General features: G+C 38.2%; 1 protein-coding gene and 1 long non-coding RNA gene across 9 annotated transcripts in view; one reads left to right on the plus strand and one right to left on the minus strand.

Annotated features, from left to right (window-relative positions):
- Positions 1–23774, minus strand: part of CWC22 (CWC22 spliceosome associated protein homolog) — a 57189-nt gene extending 33415 nt beyond the window's left edge. The window contains exons 1-5 of one of the 6 annotated variants that reach the window (XM_008526561.2): positions 23664–23710; positions 6745–6882; positions 5505–5565; positions 2421–2488; positions 948–1058 (exon numbers count right to left, since the gene is read on the minus strand). In XM_008526561.2, coding sequence (XP_008524783.1) covers positions 948–1058; positions 2421–2488; positions 5505–5549 — 224 coding nt within the window. In that variant the 5' untranslated portion in view covers positions 5550–5565; positions 6745–6882; positions 23664–23710. Of the gene's footprint in view, positions 1–947; positions 1059–2420; positions 2489–5504; positions 5566–6744; positions 6883–22266; positions 22627–23450 lie in introns of those variants that run through there. The other 5 variants (XM_008526562.2, XM_070581627.1, XM_008526563.2 and 2 more) reach the window with 5 other exon arrangements.
- LOC139076824 (uncharacterized) overlaps positions 23730–24501 on the plus strand; it is a 351089-nt gene continuing 350317 nt past the window's right edge. For 2 of the 3 annotated variants that reach the window (XR_011528811.1, XR_011528812.1), the window contains exon 1: positions 23730–24408. This is a non-coding gene — a long non-coding RNA (uncharacterized lncRNA). The remainder of the gene's footprint in view (positions 24409–24501) is intronic. The other variant, XR_011528813.1, reaches the window with a different exon arrangement.

The following is a 24501-nucleotide window of genomic DNA, read 5'->3' on the forward strand; positions in this document are numbered from 1 at the left end:
GGTAAGTTAATCACTTGAAACCCATTTCCTTATTTGTAAATTAGGAAAAATAATATCTAGTTAGTAAGAGTTTTGGGAGTATTTGAGAAAGTATATAGAATGCCTCACTCACCAATTATGGTGGTAGCAGTTGTTCTTATTAAGGTGTCATTAAGGCGACAGCAGATGAGCCTGGCTTTTGGAGGTGAATTTAATCTGACATTTTAGGATTGGGTACACATTAGAAAGTAAGTAGTGAGAAGGAAAGTTTGGAAGCAGATTCAAATAATGTGCTTAGCTCCAAACTGCAGAGGAATTTGATCAAAATTCTAGCAGGGGTTTAATGTTGGTAGTCATGGAGAGAGGATAATATGAGAGAGACATTAAAAAGGATATAGAACTTAGCCTACGATAAAACATGGTAGACAAGTTTTTGAAACTGGATCACTACTAAGGCGGGTAGTCAAGTTCTCCAAGACTCAAGTAAGAATAATTTATATTTAAATAAAAACTATAGATTGGTAACTTCAATCTCAATGTCCCTCTGATATTATGCAGGAAAGTAAATTTAGATCACCCTATGTCATATAATATAAACTACTTTCTTTCATTCGGTAAAGCATCTCAGAAACTCACATAAGCCAGCTCCTCACGTAGTACACGAGAACGAATAGGAGCTTGCGCTCTACAGTCAAACAGACCTGGACTTGCCACTGATATGGTTCTAAAACACAAACAAATGACTTACTTTCTCTAAGTCTCAGTTTCTACATTTGTAAAACAGACATAACAGTATCTACCTCATATGTTTACTACAAGGAGTTAATTCACATGAAGTCCTTATTAGACAGCCTGGCACATAAGAACATCCATTTAATGCCAGCTGCAATCATTATTGTTTTATTATAAGGCATAAAGAAAATTTAAAGAAATATAATTTTTCTATAGTTAAAGTGTCCAATACTAACCGTGACTCCATGCTACTGTCATAAGAACGCCCCCGTCTTGAATGCTCATAGTCTGACTTGCTGTAATCAAAGTAATCTCTGTCCCGAGGGGATCTTTCTTGTTCTGCATATCTAACACATAAATAAGAAAAGCAAAGTTATAAGTCGAAAACAACTATGTTATAAATACTTAGGAAAATCATATATTAGTAATGCTAAAGCAACTCTATGACTGAACAATATTTTATCAAATTGCTTTTAACAAACAGCTTATTTTATTGACATCCATTCATTCAGCTGTGATTATAAAAGCTTTCAGCTTATGCACAGAACAAGTCCTGAAACTCACTTAACCAAACATGTTCATCTTGACTCACACTGTCTTTAGTAAAAGATATGTATCTGGATATCCTTTATAGTTGGCATGAAAAAGGCTATCCTGCAAACGACTCCCTTTGCTTAGCTGGCTCATTTTATCAAAGCACTGAACAAATGAGACCAATGTCATCGGCTGGCCTCCATAAAAACCAGTTTAACTTCACTCCAAAAAACTACATTCATCAGCTGTTATTCTTGAAACTGCAGTACTGAACAGCACTGATTATGGGTTGAAATTATTAGCAAACACAGATGGGTAACATAAGATCTGCTATTTGAATCTTAAAAGTCAATAAAATCAGAGAAGCTTAAGAGAAGTTAAATACATACACACCTAATAAATATACATAGTAACAATCCATATTTTATATACACATCTATGATTAATTTATATAGACACACACATTCATGTCTGTGTCTGTGTGTGGAGAGAGAATTTTTTTTTTTAATATATATACAGGGAGTAGGTGATTGATGAAAGGTAGTAAGTAGTTGCAAACCAGGACAATTAACTTAATGTCTGTAAAGCAAAGGTTTTTAGAAACAGCGGAGTAGAATTGGAAGAAAGTACGGGGGAATAAGGAAGAGATTAGACAACTGAAAGAAAGTTTAGAGGATGCTTCTCCCTTCAAAAATTATTTTTAATGGTCACAGCTTACTAAGTGAAACAACTGAATGCACAATGAACATTAACGGGAACATTTCTAGATCATTCATCTTAACACAACTGTGTCAAGATATAAATACATATCTAAATATTTTGAAAACTATAGAGTTACGTAAATGTAGAGCATAGCACTAACAGGAAAAGCAGCACTTCAAAATAATGTGATTTCGACTCAGTTTTCCATTTTATAAACTGTCATTCTAGTTAGTATTTGAGATATTAGAATTATGCCCTCTCATCTAAAAAATTACATAAAACCTACATTTATTTATTAGAAATTCTACAACAGTCATTGAAGGACAATTCGTCCCCAAGCCCACTCAAGTGATATTGTTTATAAAATCAAAAAGAAGCTGTTCATCCTAAAATTAGAAACCTAAGAGCTAAACAATTTTTCAAACTTACTATAAAAAATTTAAATTGCATTTGGAACACATAAAACTGTTTACCTGTCTTCTGGAGAGGAAGTCCTCTGATATGAAGTATAGTTTTCCCTTCTGTCATGACCAGAAGAATGCTTTTAAAGGGAAAAAAGAGGGAGGGGGCATTTAAAAATTATGTTAAAAAACATATAGACAATGAAACATGTATCTTGGAAAATTGGAAGAGCTTTAGAAATTATTTCAAAACTTCTTTTTAATCATGAGAATAATTCATGTTACCTAAACAGTACAGAAGATAAAACAAAATTTGCAGGCCATCTAAGGTAAATGTCTATGGCAGATACCTGTTTTCACTATGAACCAAATATTTTAACCAAAAAAATTCAAGGTAGAAGAAAATAATTCTCAGATTTTCAATGCCACAATCGATATTTTATTCCTATGTAAGTTTTAAATTTATAGAACACCATTTTTATAAAGGCCTTCTCCTGGTGAAAAACAAGACCAAGGGCCAGAGGTTTTCTAGCAAGAGCTCACCTTTATGGTTATGCTCAAGTCAAGATACTGCACATACTTCCTTATCACCTTTGGCTTGTAAAAATCACAACTTTAGGTTACTAAACCTAGATAAAATAAATAGCTAGAAGAAACTGAAGCAAAATTCACTTTTGTTTTCAGTAAACATTATTTGAGTGTCTGATAAGTATGGCACTAAATTAGGCTCTAAGGATTTGAAAAACATGACTCGTAAGATAGCTCCTAGGCCAGGTCCTCTGAAAAATAACAGACACACAAATACATAATTTCAGTGTAACATGAGATCGAAGAGACATGTGACATGAGACAGAGATATGAACTATCCAGTTTGATAATTTAAAAATGCAAATATATTTAAGAAGCCAAAATATTTATCACTATAAATTTTTTATACCACTGGTCAACATTCATATTGACAAACTTTTTTTTAAGAATTAAAATAATTTTAATTAACATAACTATAAGAAAGGAAAAACAGTTTTTTAAAGTACCTTCATCTTGAAATCTAAGAAAAAGCAAATCAAATAATGAGTAACTTGTTTGGCATACTTACATGCTTGCTTCCTTAATGGGAAAAAGATACATTTAAAAACAGAAAATTATACTGTATAGAAATGTAAACAAGCTCCAATTTACTCTTATTTTATGACTATCTAATTAACAGCAGTTTGAGTCTAATATTATCACAAGCAAACTGCCAAAGTCTCATTAACTACTGAAGTTTTCTAATAGCATACACAAACTAGACTAATTTACGTAGGTGAATAAGCATGTGATCAAATTTATAACTTACAGTAGCCATGGTTTGGCTGTTATTTTACAATGAATGCAATCATCTTAAAATCCCTTTTCTAATGTGTGTAAGAAAGTTTAAAAAGTTATTTCACTTAGCAATACAACGAAGTAGAATTAGTCAATATGTATGATACAGGTTTCCGTGAAACTTGACATCAAGATCCGAAGCCAAATATGAAACACAAGAGTCGCTCAACTCATGACGACATAAACCGAGTATTTACTGCTCATTTATTATAAGACAAAGCCCCTCCTGTGTAGACACTCTGGAGGATACAAAACATAGGACAAACTTTTAAGGAACTTACGATCTTGCGGGAGAGAGACGGTTATAAAGATTTCCACAATTAAACATATGAGATTAGATGAGAGGGAAAAGGAGGAGGAGGAGGAGAGAGAGAACAATAAAACTGCACCGTCTACTTTTACTTTCACAATGCATGGCAATTATTTTGATTACATTAGAGGGAAGGCCTCAATTCTGTGCTAATGATTTTAACACATCTCACTAACATCTGTTGTGATCAAGAGGGAGAAACCAAAAATACTGAAGTTGTGAATCAGGATTTCATAAATATGGTCAAGTTAGCAAACGACTGGCACACACAGGAAGTGCTAATAGGAAATCTTGAGTAGGGAACAGTCGCTGTGGTACAGAGTACTGAGGGATGACATTGGGTAACATGGGACTTGAATTGGGCTTGGTGGATGAGTAAGATTTCACTACGTGAAAAATCATTTTGAGGTGTGATCCAAATAATAATAAGTTGACTTTCCCTATTTCCTTTATTATAGAGTTTAGATTATAAATCAAAGCAGTAGTTGGGACTAACAGATTATCAAAATTATCTTTAAAAATTCTCTAAATTGCTCATTAAGCAAAACAAATATGGTACACCATGCAGTCACCAGTAGTCTCCAACAATGCAGAGAGAGCTGTATGAGGAGGTGAGTGGAACAGGGATCTGGAGTCCAGAGGCTCTGGGTATCATTAGGCTCAGAGAACAAGTGTTAAAGAGCAAGGGAGAGAAAAGGCTGGAAGAGGTGGGGAGCTTGCTTCTAGCTAGCTAAGGAATCCACAGTAAGGCTCAATGAGAAAACAAGGGATCCTCAACTGAAGCCTCTTAAGCCTAACAGATGCATCCTCAGAACATCAAGGGAAGCGCTGGGCTTCACTTGAGGTCAGAATGGGCCCAACCCCCCAGCGAGTGGACCTGCTTGTGGCTAACAGGATGGAGAGAGGGAAGTGGACTAAACTGAGAACTGGCTGGGAGGGCTGAACCACTAAGCACGAAGGGCATGTTGACTGAAGACAGCCACTCTCAGGCTGGGAGGATGTCATGGAGGACTCATCGGGACTAAATGAGGGAAAGGTGGAGAGGCACAGTCTAAGAGGAGCAGGAAGAGGATTCTGAAAAATAGTAAACACTTTTCCCTCTGTGTGAAAGGTATCAGTCTACATCTGAGCCCTCTTGTCTAATGTGGCTCAGTCAAGAGCCAATTCCACACGTCTCCTTTTCTTTACGTCCCCAGGTGCTAACACAGTCTGCCAACTACTGGGCCCACAATTTAGCTGTTTAAGTGCCACTGGACCAATGAGTGTAAGTCCCAAAGAGGCAGACTGCAGTATATTGTTCAGATGGGCTAGCTTCGGAGACAGTGAGCCCCCTGCCAAAGGAGATATGCAAGCACAGGCTGGATGTCTACCCAGCAGGGTGGCTGGAGAGTGTCTTCTCAAACTCAACAGAATTTAGAAAAGATGGCAGCAGAGCCTGCCTCAGTCTGTAAGTCTATCGGTTCAGTTTATTAAGCACTTACCACACACGAGGCCTTGTAACTGATGCCTGCTGTTAAGGAGCTCATAGTCTACTGGTTCTCTCTAAAGAAAGAGGTTTAGGGATACAGAGCTGGTGAAAGAGAGGAAGAGAGAAGTGCCTCGATTTATAATTAAATAAAAATATACCTTCCCCTTTACTGACTCGGGGACCCAGGAAATGATGTGCCTGCTTATAGGTCCGTGCAGTTGAAAGAAAAGGAACCGGAATGGTTTGCTCTCCCACTAAGTCCACTCGTACGCAGAGGAACAGTTTTGAAAGTACGTGGAGTGCCTGGTTCCTGTTACTGCTCTGCCCTCATCTCCTACTCTTCTGACTTTCCCATAACCTGCTCCAGCCACACTAGACTCTGCCTCTGCACTCACTGTTCTCTCTGCCTGGCACATTCTTCCCCTAGACATCTGCATAGCTAACTTCCTCACATCCTTCAAGTCTCTGCTCAAATGGCTACCTTTTCAATGGGCCCTCTCTATTAAAAATTGCAACCCCTAATGCTACTGATCAACCTTACCCTATTTCTTTTCTCTACAGCACAAGTCTAGCACTTAACACTCTAACACACTATATAATTTACTTATGTATTATGATTTATTTTCTGTCTCCCACTGCTACAATGAAAACTCCATGAGAGCAAGGATTTCTGTTTTGTTGACTGTTTTATCCAAAGTGCTCAGAGCAGTTACTAGGACATAGTAACCATTCAGTGAGTATTAATTGAAGAAATGAACGTATAATGTCTAAAGTAAAGAACAGCACAGAATAAAGAGCTCATTTATGCATATGAAACACGCAACAAAAGGCTCACTTGTAGACAGACCTGCAAGAACTGTGACCAACTGAGGAAGGAAATACCTGTCTCCTATTTTATGCTTACTCAGGAAAGCATGTTCTTTAAGAATGGCAGATTTCCTGCCCTGTTATTTATTTTTCTTTTGCATGTGCTCACTCACATGCACTTTCTTGATTCACGCATGCACTGATGCATGTGTGTGCACACACATATATATGTGTATAACATACACATCTCTATGTTCTCTCAACTGCCCTCTTACACACTATTAATCTCATCTGATCAAGCATCTACATTTGAAATTGTGTAAGTTAGATGTGTGTACACACTATTGTCTGGTTCGAATGCCCTAATTATACACATGCATTCTTGTTTAAAGGACAGCTAATTGACTACAAATTTATGTTCTTTATTATAAGTTTCAAACACTTACTTTTATCTGTGCCACACTACTTTTCATCTTCTATTGCCAGTTGATCCAATAAATCAGACTCCTTAAGCTGGTCCAAATAACAAGTACCAAATGGTATGAATTCCTTGATAGCTTATTTTTTCTGTCTGCAAATGTCACCTATAAAATATACCAAAGAAAGCTTTGTTAACACTGATAAAATGTATGTGAAATAACATATTATTTCCACATATTGAACATCTGACCACCTCATTTTTCTTAATCAATAGGCACAAATACTATCAATAATTAAATAAAAATTCAGTAAATCCTTAGATAGTTCCACATAATGATGTATAAAGAACATATATTAGTAGAAAAGACTCTGAACAAGAAAGCAAATAATAACAAGGGCTCATTAAGCACCATAAAGTATTTTATTCTGATGACTTAGAGGAACAAAAGTTAATTTAGTTACTCATGCCACATAACTATTGAAATCATTCTCAGTGAGGGAGACCTACACCTGTATCATAAAATAGTATTGTGACATTATAAAGAACAAGTGAACAGAGGAAAAATTACATAAGAGAAATTCTATATAAACTGAGTATAAAATATCCAATGTTTCTATATAAACTAAGAATGAAATATCCAATATTCTTGTAATAGTAATCACTCAGAAACAGACATACTCTGCATGAAAATACAAGGTACTAAACTGAAATAATCAGGTCTTAACATGATCTATCAAAGACACAAGGCTCAGATATATGCATGTACAAGAACTAAGTATTTGGCTCAGAATAAACCTAGTCATCAATACTAAACGCTGAAATAACATGTCTTTCAATATCTATCTATTAAGTGAATTTTTGAAAAATGCTGAATTGATAGTATGTTCACATGAAACTGCCATTCGAGTATTTTACTGGAATTACATATCTAAATGGTTCACGGTTTATGGGGATTGCATATCTAAATGGTTTATGGTATGGTGTTAGGATAAAAAAATTACAAAAATAAAATAGAAGATAAAAAAATTAAAAGAGGTAGAGAATATAGAGAAAGAACTGTGCTCAGCACTAAAATAATTGAATACAACTAGGAAGAAGTTTTAATTTGAATGTCAGAAAGAACGTTACAGATTATCTGGTGCCATTTCTTCTTTTTAAAGATAAGAATACCAGATGCTGGTCCCATGGCAGAGTGGTTAAGTTTGTGAGCTCTGCTTTGGCAGCCCAGGGTTTCCCTGGTTTGGATCCTGGGTGCAGACACAGCACCACTCATCAAGCCATGTTGAGGCAGCGTCCCCCACAGCAGAGCCAGAAGGACCTACAACTAGAATATACAACTATGTACTAGGGGGTCTTGGGGAGAAGAAGAAGATAAAAAATGAAGACTGGCAAGAGATGTTAGCTCAGATGCCAATCTTAAAAAAAAAAAAAAAAAAAAAAAAGAGAAGAATACCGAAGGTCAGGTAAGTCACTTTGATGTCCTAAACTATAATACCAGTTGGTGGTAGACCTATAACTAGAAACCTAGCCTAAAGACACTGAATTAAGTATTCTTTTCACTAGACCACACACCAAATAATTAACACTATAAAGTGATGTAGAGCTGCTATCATTTAATGCAGATTGGGATGCACACAAATCACTAAGTCAAGAAAAGTTTCTATTAGAATAGCTAGCATGGTGTCAAGGTCAGTAAAAGCAACATATACAAGATTCCTTACAAACTTATCAATCTATAAAATATAACTGCAACCTAAAACAACCCACAACTTATGTATTTGTAGCTGCAGTAAAATAGACTAACCTGCCTCTGGGGGAGTCCCAGAGGGAAGAAAGCCAGAGAAGGGGAGCCCCAAATGCTGAGTACAAACTCTCCCAAATCTGACCACCTCTGACCCAACACACGTACAAAACAGAGTCCCGCTAAGGATCAAAGAACTGAACTGAGATGTGAGCAGCTGCCCAAGAGACAGAATTTGCAATTTAAGTCCAATTAAGTTAATTGCCTAAGAAGTCACCACTCCTCAGAGGAATGTAACAGAATCCGAAGTCCTAAATAATAGTAAGAACGTCCAGGACACAATTAAAATAACTCAACTTAGCAGAAAACTAACTGGCCCAATCTTAAGAAAAAAGACAATCAAAGGAAACCAACACTAAGATGACCCAGATGTTGGAATTAGGGTTTTAAAGTATATTCATACAAGGTTTTTAAAACATATTCAAAAGTGCGAATGAAAACATACTTGCAAGGAATAAAAACATAGGAAATTTCAGCCAAACACACACACACACACACACACACACAATCCCCCCAAAACAAAAAGACAATAAAATAGAATCAAACAAATTATAACTGAAAAATATATGAAGTGAAAAATTCACTGGATAGACTTAAGAGCAAAATGGAGATAACGGCAAGTGAGTGAGCTTGAAGTAAGATTGATAGAAATTATCCAATCTAAAGAACAAAGAGACAAAAGTTTCAATGAACAGTATCAGGGACATGTGGAAAAATATCAAATGGTCTAATATATATATATAATTAAAGTCCAAGAAAGAAAGAGAGAATGGGATAGAAAAAACATTTCAAGAAATAACAGCCAAATTTTCCCCAAATTTGGTGAAAGTATAAATTTACAGATTTATGAAGCACAGAGAATCCCAGGCAGAATAAATATAAAGAAAACCACGCTTACACACATAGTCATATACAGTAATCAGTAGTCAAACTGCTGAAAACCAAAGATAAAGAGAAAATCCTGAGAGTAGCAGGGAAAAAACCAATGCACTAATATAGGAAAATAACAATTCAAATTGCTGCTGACTTCTCATCAGGAACTAAGGAGACCAGAAGACAGTGGAACAATCTTTAAAGTGCTAAAAGATGAAAGACCGTTAACCTAGAGTTCCAGCAAAAAGAATCTTAAGAATGAAGTCAAAATAAATATATTTACTGATTAAACAAACAAACAAGAAACTAAGAGAACATATCAGCCGCAGACCTGCGCTACAAGAAATGCTAAAGGAAGTTCCCCAGGCTGAAGGGAAACGATACCAGATGGAAATCTGGATTTTCAGAAAGCAATGAGGAACAGTGAATGAAAATGGTAACTTTCTTGGGAAACATAAAAAACTACTTTTTATTTTATCTGAAATACATAGGTTTGTTTAAAGCAAAAATTGTAACATCTTGAGGGAATACAGTGTATGCAGAAGGAATATATATGATAAGCATAGAATATAGGATGAGTGACCAAAACGAACCTACATTAGGCAAGGCTTCTAAATTTTTTATGAGGTCGTACAATATCAACTCTAAAAAGCCTGTGAAGAATTAAAGATATACATTGTGTTCTCTAGAGCAATGACTAAAAAAAATGTAAAAAAATATAGCTAAAAAGTCTATAGATAAATTTAAATGGAATTTACAAAATATTTAAATAATTTAAAAAGGCAGGAAAGAAGAAACAGAGGAACAAAAAACAGAGGGGACAAATAGAAAACAAATAAGATGGCAAACCTAAATCTAACTCTGTTAAGTATATCAAACATTAATGAACAAACACCTCTGATTGAAAACAGAAGCTACTCCTCCCTCAGCTCGGGTCATACAACTCTGAAGGCACAACCTTGTCTTGGCTGGATTTCGGGTCCCACTTGCCTCCTCAGCAAGATGACTCTGACATAACAAATTACACGACCCTTTTCAAAAGTTCTGTTTTAATGGCTCTAAATATACAGAGCCACAAAACTCAGAACTTTACTCAACTAACTATTGCTCAGAGGTAATGGTATTTTATAAATCACTATTAGCACAATCATTATATCATTTCCAATATATCTTTATCACTTTTATCACCCGATATTATTTATACTACACGCATTCAAGAACAAATAATATTTACTGCACTTCTATTGCTTTGCCAGGCATCTTTCTAGGCACTGGGTGGACAGCAATGAACAACCCCTAACAAAATCCCCTGCCCACATGGAGCTTAGATTCTAGTTATAAAAGGTTACTTTACGATGCTAAGCAAAACACTAAGCCACTCAAGCAGTGGCTAGCTGGGCTTTTTTTGCACATGCCAATTTCAGAGCACTACTTAATAGCGTAAAACTGGATCCCTAAGTCACTATGTTAAAAATAATCTGAATTATGAAAACTTGCCTGATAGGAGAATTACTTGTACATATATCGGGGCCCACCTGACTGACTACATCAGGAGACGTGTGTGGGGTGGGGGAAATGCCTAGGATTGCTGGTTTTATGAAAGCATCCCCAAGCTAATTCCAATATCCAGCTCTTACCCAGGTCTTCTCAGCTTTCCAATTCTAGATGAGAAATCTTGGTTCTGAATTTGTCTTAAAACATGAGCCACTCAGGTAAAGTACAGAGACTCCACAGTCCATCTACTTAATAGTGAAGAACTTAGTCATAAATTATTTGGAAAGGGACATAAAAATTCCAAATGTATTAATACTTAGTAACTCACTGGTAAGAACCACATACACACATGTACAAGACTATCAGTATCAGTCCTTTTTAAATCTGAGAAATTCTGGGTGCAGTTTATAAGGAGCAAATTCTCACTTGTAATGCACCGACTGCACAGCACAGGTTCTTTGGTGTTTAAGACATATGCCATGCTAATTAAAATAATACTACTGCAACATGATCACAAACACAAATGTAAGCGCAGAAATGGACTGTCCAGATGACAAAATATGTTCATAAAATGCTTTCATTATCTTTAAAGTGAATATAAAACATGAAAAATTGAGAGAGGGAAAGAAGAGGAAAAAACCTACATTAACAGAGACTTCAGCCTTCCTAGGTAAACTAGATACAAATTTGATAACAATAAATGTATCAATGATTATATACCTTTCAAGTTAAAAGGACTTTGATATACAAAGATTTTAATAACTTCCAATAAAAAATTTTCTGCCTATACGTTTATTAATTGGTGAGATCTGAAACATACTTGATGGAAAATTACAAGCCTAGAGAAATGTTAATGCCGTTACTATCCATAATTTGTTCTTACTCCCAGGATAATCAGTGACTAAGTCCTTACAAACTGACACTGTATTACACCTCAACAGAGGATTCCACTCTCCTCTATTCTAATAATGTTATTAGATAAAGTAATCAGAGTCACTTACTGTCCACAGGAGTTTGTGCTTCTTATATTCGCTAAAGACCCCTTCTATAAACTAACATGAGGAATTGAATCATCGAGAAGGAACATCAAAAGAATCCGAGTAAAGACTCTAGCTAGTATTCTTTACTATCTACAGGGAATAAGCTGATGGATACTGCTGCTATCACCACCACCACACATCACCTGTGACTGATTTCTGGGACTTTTTTGGTACAGGAGCAGAAAACACTGAAGACTATTTCTGACCAAGACCATCAGAACAAGGCCCTCCTTCCCCCGATGCTAGAAGCCACTGATTGTTATGCACTTCTTTGCATATTTTTGTTCTTGATCCTCTTGTTTATTTTTTCCTGTCTCTGCTGGTTGACGCTTCTAAATCAGCACTGTACAGAACTTTCTGCATTGATGGAAAAGTTCATGTTCTGTATTGTCAGTAGCCACTAAACCAATACAAGAGTCACCGGCCATAGGTGCCTATAGAGCACTTCAAATGTGCATAGTGGAACTGAGAAAATTAATCTTATTTCATTTTAATGAAGTTTACATTTAAACACAAATAGCTACATGGGGCTAGTGGTTACCTCATTGGACAACACAATTCTAAATGTAGTCACTCGGGCCTTTTTGTCACGGTACTCCCATGACTCTTGTCGTTGACAGTCTCTGGATATGGTACTAATTAATTCTTCAGATACGAGCAAAGTAAAATAACTCATATCCAAATTAATGGAAAAAGTCATTTAGTTATTTTCTGTGGAAGACTCAGATTATGGGAAATAAGGGAAAATATAATAATCCTCATCCTATGTTGTAATCACCAGTGTGTAATCTCCAGGGTCTTAACGCTGCTATGCAGCTGCCATGATACCAAATGATCATTTAACATAAACAAGAGAACTTGGCACTAGAGATACTATTACCATCACAAACTCGACAGACAATCACGACTTACTGAAGAAGAGAGCAGCTACAGACTGTCATACCTCCTGAAGATAATCTATCCTTCAGCTTAGGCTGAGTAACCAGAAGGAGTACTAATAAAATGAAAAAATGGCCCTGATGGCAGCTATGAAGGGAGAATTAACAACTGAAACAGAAACCACAACTTCTAAAATGGATTCCATAATTTGCAAAACAGAAAAATCATGCCAGTCTAAGTCATGATGTATGTTATGGACTACCTGAGGTCAAATTCTTATTTCCAGTTAGTTCAGATCCATCTGTTTCAAAGTAAGATCACAAAATGACGTCTGCATGGACTCATGTATTCTAAAGATATGACCATTTACTGTTCCTGCAACTCTCTAGTTTACAAATTCTGCCCAGTCTACCTCTAGTCTCACAAACTCTCACAAATCTAGAGTCTCACAAACTCTCTAAGCACTCTTCCTTAACCCCCCTTTTTAGAATACCCCACGATCCCCTACAGTATGCTTTCTCTCTTGCTGCAGCAAATTAATAAACTTAACTTTCACTACAAATTAGCTGTGTTACTAGTAATTTTTTCATTGGTGGGCTTTAAAACACAAGACAAACGAACCAGTTTCCCCAACAATTCAATGGCATGGGAACAAAAAAAAAAAAAAAAAAAAGAGGACAGTTGTTATAGAATAACAGACTTAACAAGTGTAATGTGTGGACCTTCTTTATATCCTGAGTCGAACAATCTGCCCAACTCTAATAGGGGATGTGTTTATATAGTAGAACCTATGTGAAGTTGAATTCAACACTAATTCAATTGACTAACATCCTGTACCCAGCCTTCCTTCTAGAAGGAAGTGGGCTGAAGTTCTTATCTCTGCATGAGGGGCAAAATAATGGAAGAGAACACTTTCTAATCCAGTAAGATTGTGAACTTGCTGACAATTATCATATTCACAGTATGGTTTTCTGGTAGAAGAATCAGAACAGGGTTGGACTTGGACTCTCGGAATTACTTAAATCCTTATAGATACATATTTTCTACCCAAGAGAACTTATCTTACTATGTACTTGAAATAAGATTCATTATAAAATCACCTGTTACCTAAATAGTGTGCCCAAGTTGATAATGAAGGAGATATTATAAACTCTGATGCCAGTAATATACAAACTTTTTAAAAGCATTTTCTGGGGCTGGCCCCGTGGCCAAGTGGTTAGGTTTGCACACTCCGCTTCGGCAGCACAGAGTTTCACCAGTTTGGATCCTGGACACAGACCTAGCACCGCTCATCAAGCCATGCTGAGGCAGCGTCCCACATAGCACAACCAGAAGGACCTACAACTAGAATATACAACTATGTACTGGGTGGCTTTGGGGAGAAGAAGAAGGAAAAAAAATAAAGAAGATTGGCAATAGATGTTAGCTCAGATGCCAATCTTTTTAAAACAACAAAAAAGCATTTTCCTCAACTATATAACGTATTCCACTGAGACAAGTCATTTTAAAATAAGAGAACGAGTGTCCCAAAGCTGATGCGCAACGGTGAATACAGGCTCACCATCACTGTTCAAAACAGTCAATGGGAGGACTGTCAATGCATACAGTTACTCTGCAACAAACTAATTTACCATCTACACCTATAGATTCTACAGCACATTGTAACGATGTTCCTGAGCTACCTAGAGAAAAACTAACGACACTTCCTGTTTTAGAAGTCAGAAATGTGTAGTTTAGAATAAGATAACAATAACAACAATAAATGATAAATTATTGTAGTCACAAAGACACTATACCAGGCACTTCATTTATTTATTCTCATTCAATACTCATAATTACCCTATTTGGGTGATTTTTAAGGCTGACTTTTCAATGGGAGAACTAAGGTACAAAGAGTTAAAGCACTGTGTCCAAGTAAATTACTGCTAGTAAACGGCAGAGCCAAAATTCAAAAGGTTTACCTGATGCCAAAACTATCTGATATGGCATCCCAATGAAAATGCCAACATTTACTAATGATGCCAAAGCGGTAAATTATAAAACTGATGCCAAAATGGTAAATTATAAAAGGTAAACAGATAGTCTCTACTACCCCTCAAAAGTTCCTATCCTAAACTGATCCACTCTTCCAAAGATCCAGATAGCAAAGGTTTTGATGTTAATATAATGAGGCCCTACTTCTTTTTAAACGTGCCTAACAACAATTTTAAGGATCCCTTTATTTAATCAGCATACCTAGAATGCACTGCGACCAGCTACAACAGGAGCAAACAAATCACCTGACTCTACTGTGCAAGATTTAGCATTTTCCTTAGCTATCCCTCCTGAGTCTTAAACCTGGTTTCTCCTCTCAACCTACCTACCAACCTCACACACACACACACACACACACACACACACACACGAACACACAAAGCAATTTTTAGTGTATTTTATTTCAAATTACCTTACTTTTAAATTTAATGAGTTTTCTTTCTGATCAGTGTCATCTTTCCTTTTTCTACCCTTCAACCATCATCACCAAATAATTTTCTGGCAATCAAGTACAATCTGTTACATTTCCAAGTGCCAAAATGTAAGTGTGAAATTGACAATATCATAAAGTAGATTGCTGCTGCAGTTCTAAAAAAAATGCACAAGGTGCTATCATCGTCCAGATTTATACAGAATATGCCTGTAGGGAAATTCTGAGAGTTCAACATGTGCATGCTTGACACTTAGACTAATTGGAAATTCCTGCAATGAGAGCAATTTATCTAGAGTTTATAGCTCTCGCTGCTCTTCTTAGCATCACTATGTGGATTTTATGATGAATTATTAAATTTCTCTCTCCTTGTCACAAGTAAGCAGCTCAGCAAAACCGCACCTGCTCTCCCGAGCAAGGAGAATATTTTATAATAAAGAGATGTAGTTTAAAAATGATGATTTTCCATCAGTTTCAGAAAGCATCAGAAAACAATATATTTAACAAAATTTGAAAGAAGCACTTTAGACTGTTAACTGGAAACTATGAAATTGTAAATTCTGCAATTATCTCAAAAATTCATAAAATGAGAAAATATTCAACTAACGGCTGACATATACTGCTTTCTCAATTATTTCAGTAGAACAATTCTACCACTGACCCTTAGGTGTCCTGAGCCTATCTTAGAGGAACTCACCAAAACATACTATCATGAAATTGTTAAAAGGGAGTTAACAAAGTGGATGCCCTTTAGTTTGCTCCTCTGCATTCTACCTACTAACAGTAGGCTTGGCGAACTTTAAACATTATAACAGAGTTTAAAAAAATAAAACCCTTAGTTGCCCAATGAGAAAAATGGTAATACTAAACAGTCTTCAGAAACAAAAACTAGGCTAAATCTGTTCTAAATGCAAAAATGTAATGGGGAGAGGCGGTAATGGGATCCTCTGGAAAATCCCCAAACAGGACCCAAGCAGCCCCTGACCCTTCCAAATAGTGATTGTCCTTCCCAGGGAACAGAGAGGAGTGACAGATTAGCCACAGTTCTTAAGCATTAATGACAAGAGTGCTATGGCCTTTCCCTATTTCTACTGAAGGAAAACCCCTTTGTTTAAGAAAACTGCTTTCTTACTTTTATCTTGCTGTTTTCTTGGATACGTACATACTGGTGAGAAATTTGCCCCATGATACGTCACATAAGGAACAATGATGTTGTAATTTGATTTCAGCATAGGTTCTCACAATTTCAAGAAAATAAAAGGGCCAAAACACTCCTATCCCTTTCAGGAAAAATCACCAGGTACAGAGTGACAATCCCTCATCTGCAATTCTGAAATCTGAAAAGCTGTGAAAATACAAAGATTTTTTTTAAGCTTATGGTAAATTCATTTGGCAGCCAAACTTGACATACACCAGCTTGAGACAACGTGACTCTTCATTTGATGCAGTGTAGAAATATTAATGTATTTGACTAGAGGATTTTTAATCAATATACCTACACTGTATTTCTTCCCTAAAATCTGAAAAATTCTGACTGTCAAAACAGTTCTGACTCCACACATGACAAAGAAGTGCAGACCTGTCCCTGTTGTTCCTCGTAAACCACTGTACAGCAGGCGAGCTCTTTGACTCAGAACCATTTGAATGAAGATTACCACGTTCAAGCACAGGGCTAGAAGCTGTGCGGATACTGTCTGGATATTGTTTGGGTTTTTTAAGTGATAAGGAAAAAGCACAATATAAAAGCCTTTGACAGGTCTCTGATTCTTTGTGCCTCAGAGACAGCAACAATTTTGGGACACCTTAAGAGAGTAAGCTCAGATAAGTGAAAAAAAACGACAAAATCTAAAAGTTCTTATCATTTTAATGAATTCAGTGATACCAACATCCATACTAAAAACTACTCATTATAAATTGGGAGAAGGTACTATCCCCCATTCATTTCCTACATCATGAAGTCAGTCCATGTTGGTCTGTATTTAGGTAACCAAAGAAATTAAAAAATGCTATGATCCTTTGGATCTGCTACTTAAATTTTTTTTTAATTCTTTTGCTGGTACATAGGAAGATCTTTTAATATGCTCCTTTTCACCAGAATGCAGGCTCTATGACAGCAAGAATTTGTCAAGTTTTATTTGTTTTACAATTTCTATCAGCTATTTTTTTTTGTTTTTTGGGTTTTTTTTGAGGAAGATTAGCCCTGAGCCAACACCTGCTGCCAATCCTCTTTTTGCTGAGGAAGACTGGCCCTGAGCTAACATCGGTGCCTATCTTCCTCTACTTTTTATGCGGGATGTCTACCACAGCAGGGCTTGACAAGCGGTGCCATGTCCGCACCCGGTATCCAAACCCATGAACCCCAGGCTGCCAAAACAGAATGAGCAAACTTAACCACTGCACCACTGGGCTGGCCCTTCTATGAGCTTTTTTTAAATTTACAATAGTGACTTCCAGTTGAGTTGATTTTAGAGAAAAATTCTACATGTTGAACTTCTTTACTGCTTCATTTAAAAATAAATCACAACATTTATGGGGCAAATTCCCTTTATCCTGTCCCTCCTTCACTGTCACTCTTTTGCCCTACACAGCCAAGATTTTTTTGATAGATGAGTCTACACTCAATGCTTCCAATTCTTAACCCCCGTTAACCCCTCTTACCCACCACAATTGGGTTTGCCACTCCCACTACTCCACAGTAGCATCAAGGTTACACAATGACCTCCTTGTTGCTAAATCCAGGGGTTACTTCCTTCTTGTATCTGACATTGCTCTAGCATTTGGTACTGCTAACCCTCTCTTCTTGAAGTTCTCACTTCTAGACTTACACAGGTAGCACATTCATGTGCTTTTTCCCATCTCTCTTCCTCTGTCCATCTCTCTAACATTTACTGTCCTGTAGAGTTTAATCTTTGCTCATGGATTTTTGTCTGTTTTCACTGCTACCTTGACAAAACAGAAGGCTCTCAATACATATTTGTTAATGGTGGAATGAATAGTCCTTATCTTTTCTCTCTCCATATTCTCTCTGGAAGACCATCTCCACCCCCACAGCTTCAACCAACATATATGAGAGAAAGACTTTCATCCAGCCCAATCTTCTCTACAGAGTTCCAAATCTTTATGTCCAAATGCCTATAGGAACCTCCATGTGGATGTCCGAGAGGCCCTCCAAACTTAGGAAGTCCAAACTGGAACTCATCATTGCCTCCTCCCCACCTCAAACCAGCTCTTCCTCCAAGATATTACCTATAAAGCTTGCCAGGTGTCAATTTCCTTTTCCTCCTTCCCAGTCAGTCACCAAATCCTATTGATTCTAGCTTCTCAGTTAACAGGAGACGGAATCAAATCTGCCCATTCCGCCCCCCCCCCCATTCTCTTTGCTATTACATATAGGAGAAGGTAGAGGGAAGGATCTGTTTAGGGGAGATCCCACAAAGAGACTTAGTTTCATTTTAGAAGAAGGTAAATTGTTTTTGACCTTTCTAGCAAGATTTCTCACAAGGTCTTTATCTCTAGGCTATAAGAACTTTCCCAACTTGCCTCTAAAAATACATATTACATATGAATACTACTAACTGGTAGGGTTCCATTATATTCCACCCATGCAGGGCAAAAGGATCCTTTAAATATCTGCAAACCTGCCCACAGGGAAACCCAGGCCTTCAAATGAAAGGCACATCCCACTGCGATATATTCAATACTATTTTATACTTTCCAAATTTCCCTTAAGTTTTTAAATGGAAATTTTGTCTCAATGCCTACTATATCAACAATCTGTCTCCATATATTATCCTTTAATGGAACAGTTGTTCAGTAGCAGTCCCTCTAGTTACTGAACACAAACAAGTCCTAAGGGACATCTCTGCTACTATACCCTCAATCACTCGTACTCAAATCCTTCTCAGGCCACCCTGTCTTGCCTTAGTTGCCCCATACATCCCTTGGTTCACAGCTCAGCTGCCTGGTAACAAGATTTAACTTTCCTCACCAAACCCAGCATTTCATTCATTGAATAAACATTTTCATTATGGGTTTTCTTACGGCTAGTGATTAAGCTAAATTTAAACCCATTTTCACAATAACAAAGAGAAAGCAAAACTTTAAATTTCAAACCTATATGATAACTCTGTCACCTAACTTAATACATGCCTTGTGGTAAAGAAATAGTTTCAGTGCTTCTAATCACCCACTGAATGCTTCCTCCATCATTTTGTGTTAAAGTTTGTGTTTGTGCAGAAGTCTCCTTTGTGAGGCTATAAAAACTGAAAAATCTTGCACAGGAAAACAGAACTAAAAAATGATGAGGTTGAAACCATACTGATACTTATATTAAGAAGTGGTTCTGAAAAGTAGTTACAGAGAAAATGAGAAAGTATGAGGTTAAGAGAATGAACAGGATGGTCACAGTCTCTTTCTACTTTTTAACTTTACTCCCTATTCTTTGGACACAAATTAAGGATAGAGGTTAAAGGCAGTGTCTGTGTACGGTGGGGTGATAGACATGTTAAGCTGCACAGAAGGCACTGAGGTCTGAGAGATGAAGTTCCCATCCTCAGGTAGGGAAGAAAAGTCTAAGTGCTACAGCAACGGTAAAAACACAACACTACTGGAAAAGAGCAGTGCAACTAAGTTGGTTTGGAGCATACAGAAAGTGGGTCTTAAAGCTGAATCTTCAAGGACAAGCAGGAAAGGGGAGAAAGGTCATTTCCCATACGTAAAGGGGGAAAAGGTCACTCAGGCAATGGGATCAATATGTAAAAGGCCCAAAGATAGAAAAGAATTTGGGGGATTCTAAGTTATTTGAGTAAAGGGCACACAGAGAAAACTGAGCAGAAATGAGATGAAACACGAGAGATCCATGAAGCTAGAGCCTGAAAGACCTTGGATGAGAACACTGGATCCTTGAAGTTCTTGGTCACTGCTACACATCCAGAACCTAGGACAGTGCCTGCCACTTAGGTTCCAATTCTAAAATTAAATTAAAAAGGGTGTGTGTGGACTTTTGATGATTGTTCCTTTCTTCCCACATAGAACTCCCTATAATGATATTTTGACAACTTGCTCACCAAGACAGCTTTGTCCTACCTACCAACGCTTACTTCTAGGAATGACCAAGCTGTTTGTCATCAACTGTATCAAGAGTGCCATCCCCTACCTGTCCTGACCGCAGGTTAACCTGGAGAGCAGCTTGAATTAAACTCCCTATTGAGATGAAAAAGATCAGTTCTCTAGCCACTTAGTGAACCACATTCTGTTTTAGAGACACTTAGAGGTGTTGGCCTCCACAGAGAAATTTATGTAGTCTCTAGAAACAGCACTACGTTCCACTACAGAGGCTCCTGTCACCAAGTCTAGAATAAAGTTGTCCAGAAAAACTATCAGGGAAGGACTCACAGGGTAACTTTTCATGTGGAAGTGCTGAACTCTGTCTAGCCTGATCCATTTATGAGTTAAGCTCAAAGTCAAGTTAAACATAAATCTCCACTGGGTCTCTCTCTCCCATTAGCTAACTTATTCCTTAATCACAGGAGCCCTTGTGTCCCGAGGCCAAGAAAGCCCATACCATCTTTTTGATATCTGTCCACTGGGAAAGATTCATTAGCTTGGCTATAAACAGCAAAGGTTTGCTTTAATCCATTGCTTCCTCTCCTGATGTATTATTTTTGAAGAAATATTCCTTGAAAGTTTGCACTTTGCTTTAGGCATTGAAATGTCTCTTCCAATGTCCACTTGGGAAATGTATATACTGAGATAAAATATTTAGGCTACAGGTTTAGTAAGTCTAGCAGTATGCTGGAACTAATATGTCAGAGGCCTCTTTGACCATCACCCTCCCACGCTAGGATTCTCGGACTTAAACAGAAAAGCAGAAAAATGCAACAAAGAAGCCTTCGAAGTCATCAGTGGGATCAACTATATCACCAATAACTACTTCTTTCTTAAATGAGCTCTAGGCCAGCCAAGACTTATACCAAGTCACCAGGTAGCACAAAATTCAGTCTAAAGACAAGTGGGCAATAAAGAGAAAATAATGTCCAAGTTAAGGCACGGGCATTATAAATACGCAGTGTGTCACTGTGTGTCTCGTAGGTGGTCTCAGGTACAAGAAGCCCCTGTAGATCACTTGGCAATGTATAATCATCAAGGAGGAGAGTGAACCTCTAACAATTTAGCAGCTAGGAAAGCTGACCGAGCTAAAAAAGCTGGTTGAGGAAAGACAGAAAAGTAGTTTAGGAAGCATCAGAATTACAGAAGTGACTGGAGCTAAACTATCCAAAAGGAGGAAAGATGTGGCAGCGTGGTAACAAGGAAATACTGGCTGGCCATAGATCAAATACTTTGGAGCAAGGAAAGCAGCAAATCTGATGCTGGAGGCAGGGGTGAGGGTGAACCAGAGCAGATCCCATGGAGACAGGCTAGAACAGTGGCTCTCAAACTAACTGCCATGAGAATCACATGGATGGTTTGGGAAAAAAGAAACTTAGAGGCACCCCATTACCCAGTTTCTGATTCAACAGGACTTGGGTGAAGACCAATAATTTACATTGTTAACAAGTTCCATGGAGACAGTGATGCTGCTGATTCAGGAGACATTTTCAGAACCACTGGGCCAGGGTATTAGATCAAGGTTCTTGGCCACTGAAGTCTCAGAGCCCCAGGCAAACGAGGTGGGAAACGATCCGTAAAAGTGTCATGGGCACTTGAAAGTGGAAGGGCAACATTCAGAACCAAAGAAAGAACCGAGGCTCAGAGAGAATTCACCAACTATATCACAGTAGTAATAGTAACATAGTAATAGCTAACACTGTCTGCCAGGCACTGTGCACACTGCCTTATATACATTATTTTTCTTCATCCTGAAAACAATCCACTGAGGCAGGTATTATTATTATCCACATTTTTCAGACGAGGAAGCTGAGACTAGAGATGTTAGGTAACCCGCCCCAAGTGACATACCTAATAAGTGCTGAATCAAGACTAGAATCTTTGGCTTACCAGTCCATCACCCAGCATCAACACAACAAGGTCTCCTCCTCCTCCAGATGCTGCCTGGAGCAACGCTTCTTGGGACCAAAACTACAGTTTTACAGGCTGGCCACAGCCAAGTGGTTAAAGTTCCGCAGGATTCCCTTCCGCAGCCTGGTTTTACTGGTTCGGATCTGGGGCGTGGACTCTATGCCACTCATCAATCATGCTGTGGAGGCATCCCACAAGCAAAATACGGGAAGACTGGCACAGATGTTAGCTCAGGGCCAATCTTCCTCACCAAAAAAACCTCACACTTTTCACGCCAATTCTAAATCTGCTTTTCCATAGTATGATAATTGAAGTTAACTCCCGAGTTCACAGGCAATCCTAAAACAAAACACGGTTAAACAGATAAAGAAGAGGCAGGGCAACTGCACTCCTAAATCCCAAGTTCGCTTGATTTTCTATCTTCTACTTTTAGTCTGTAGATACCTAAAAAAGCACAGGGAACTCTACTGCACTTTCAATCACCTAATTCTTGCATCTAGAATAGCCTTTCTTCAATTTTTTCCTTCTCTATTTATCTCAAAGATTTGTTGTGAGGATTAAGTGAAAAGCGGTAAAGCGGTTTTCGCAGGCTCCGTGAATTAACTAACACACTATCGTTATATGCAACTGTATTGTAAAACGCGGAGCTCGACAGAGAGGCGGAGACTGGAGACCCAAGTCTGTAAATTATCACCTTATCGGAGGTAGATCAACTTATGGAAGGATAAAGGATGACAGATGATGAGCACACATAAAGAGGGACGACGAGTCCCCAGGAGTAACCACTAGGAAGCATCATTATTTACAGGGCAAATGAATGAAAAAAGAAAAGACTAAGGAAATTTTAAAGAAGCAGTCAAATAAATATTACGTCGGAAAGAGGCATAAGAGCGGAACTTGCACTATTTTTTAATTAACTACAGTTCATTAATCCCACTCCCATGACCTGGGGCCCGAGCACTAAGTAAGGGGCCTTAAGAAGCCCAAGTGACTCAAGAAGCTCTAAGTGATCCGCGGCCGAAACACACCGCACACGAAAAGAGAGATGAGCCACGCCGGATTCAAGCAACAAAGACACTGCGGAGACACAGCCCAAGAACCTCTCCAGGAAGCTGGCCAGTCCGCGCGGGCGGGAAGGGAGTTCAGAGTCGCCGCTTCCCCACCTGCTCAGACTGCTCCGCCCGACCGGCTCTCACACTCCAACCTCGCGGGCCGCCGCGCGGCCGGAGAGCCCCGCGCACCCCGGCGCCGCCCACGGCCGTGCCAGCGAACCCGCACCCACTCCTGGGTCCCTTTCACCTCCCACCCGGCCCAGCAACACGCCACCCCCACTCTGGTTCGCTGCTTGCCGCGAGTCTACGGAGGTCGGTAATTACCTGAGGCGCCACCGCACCGCCATTACACCGGAAATACGTCACTTCCCTTTTCCGGGCCCCGGCAGTAGGAGGAAGGCGGAACGTGAAATATAAAAACCTGACCCTACACTGGCTTTGATACGTTATCCTGTTAATTTGTTTTAAGTACTGTATGCTAATAGCACATTCAGAGAAGTCGATCCATCCACGCTTTCCCCTTCTCAAGACAGCGACAAAAGATAAGTTGATAGGAACTACAAAGTCCAGCATCCACCGTATGTGAGGACGGAAAAGACGTGAGCAATTGTAGTTTTAGGCTGAGAACGCCGCAACGTACGACGGCAATTGTAGTTCTTTTGGTTAAGCGCCAGAGAGTGTATCCAGGCTGTTCGACGGAAACCTGGTAGTGGTTAGGATTTACCACAATTTACTTTAATCTAAAATAATTTCTCTACAGTTTGCAAGAAAGTAGACCTTAGTAGTCGCTTTTTCGTGAAAATCTTAAGAAGAGCAGACACGGTTTTCAGACTTTTTACAATAGTTAGACCAAGAACCTGTAAGCAAAAAAAGTGCCCACTAATTTCCAAGATGAAGCCCAAGTGAATGGGAGAATGTTGGAACATAAACAGAGTGAAGTAAAGAAGAGAAGCTAATTCTGTAGGGAAGATGATGCTTCTTTTAGGTTAAGATCCAGCTGGCGAGACATCGTGAGGATAAGGAGATTGCCTGACCAACTGGGAAATAGCAGTCTATACAGACGTCAGAGGTAATCATGAAAGTGTTTTCTTAAGCTTTACTTTTCAATAGTAACAAAACCTAACACTTATACTAGTTGTTACTGTTTTGGGAACTATCTTTT

The sequence above is a fragment of the Equus przewalskii genome, chromosome 17 (assembly GCF_037783145.1).
Source record: "Equus przewalskii isolate Varuska chromosome 17, EquPr2, whole genome shotgun sequence".
Classification (NCBI taxonomy): domain Eukaryota; kingdom Metazoa; phylum Chordata; class Mammalia; order Perissodactyla; family Equidae; genus Equus; species Equus przewalskii.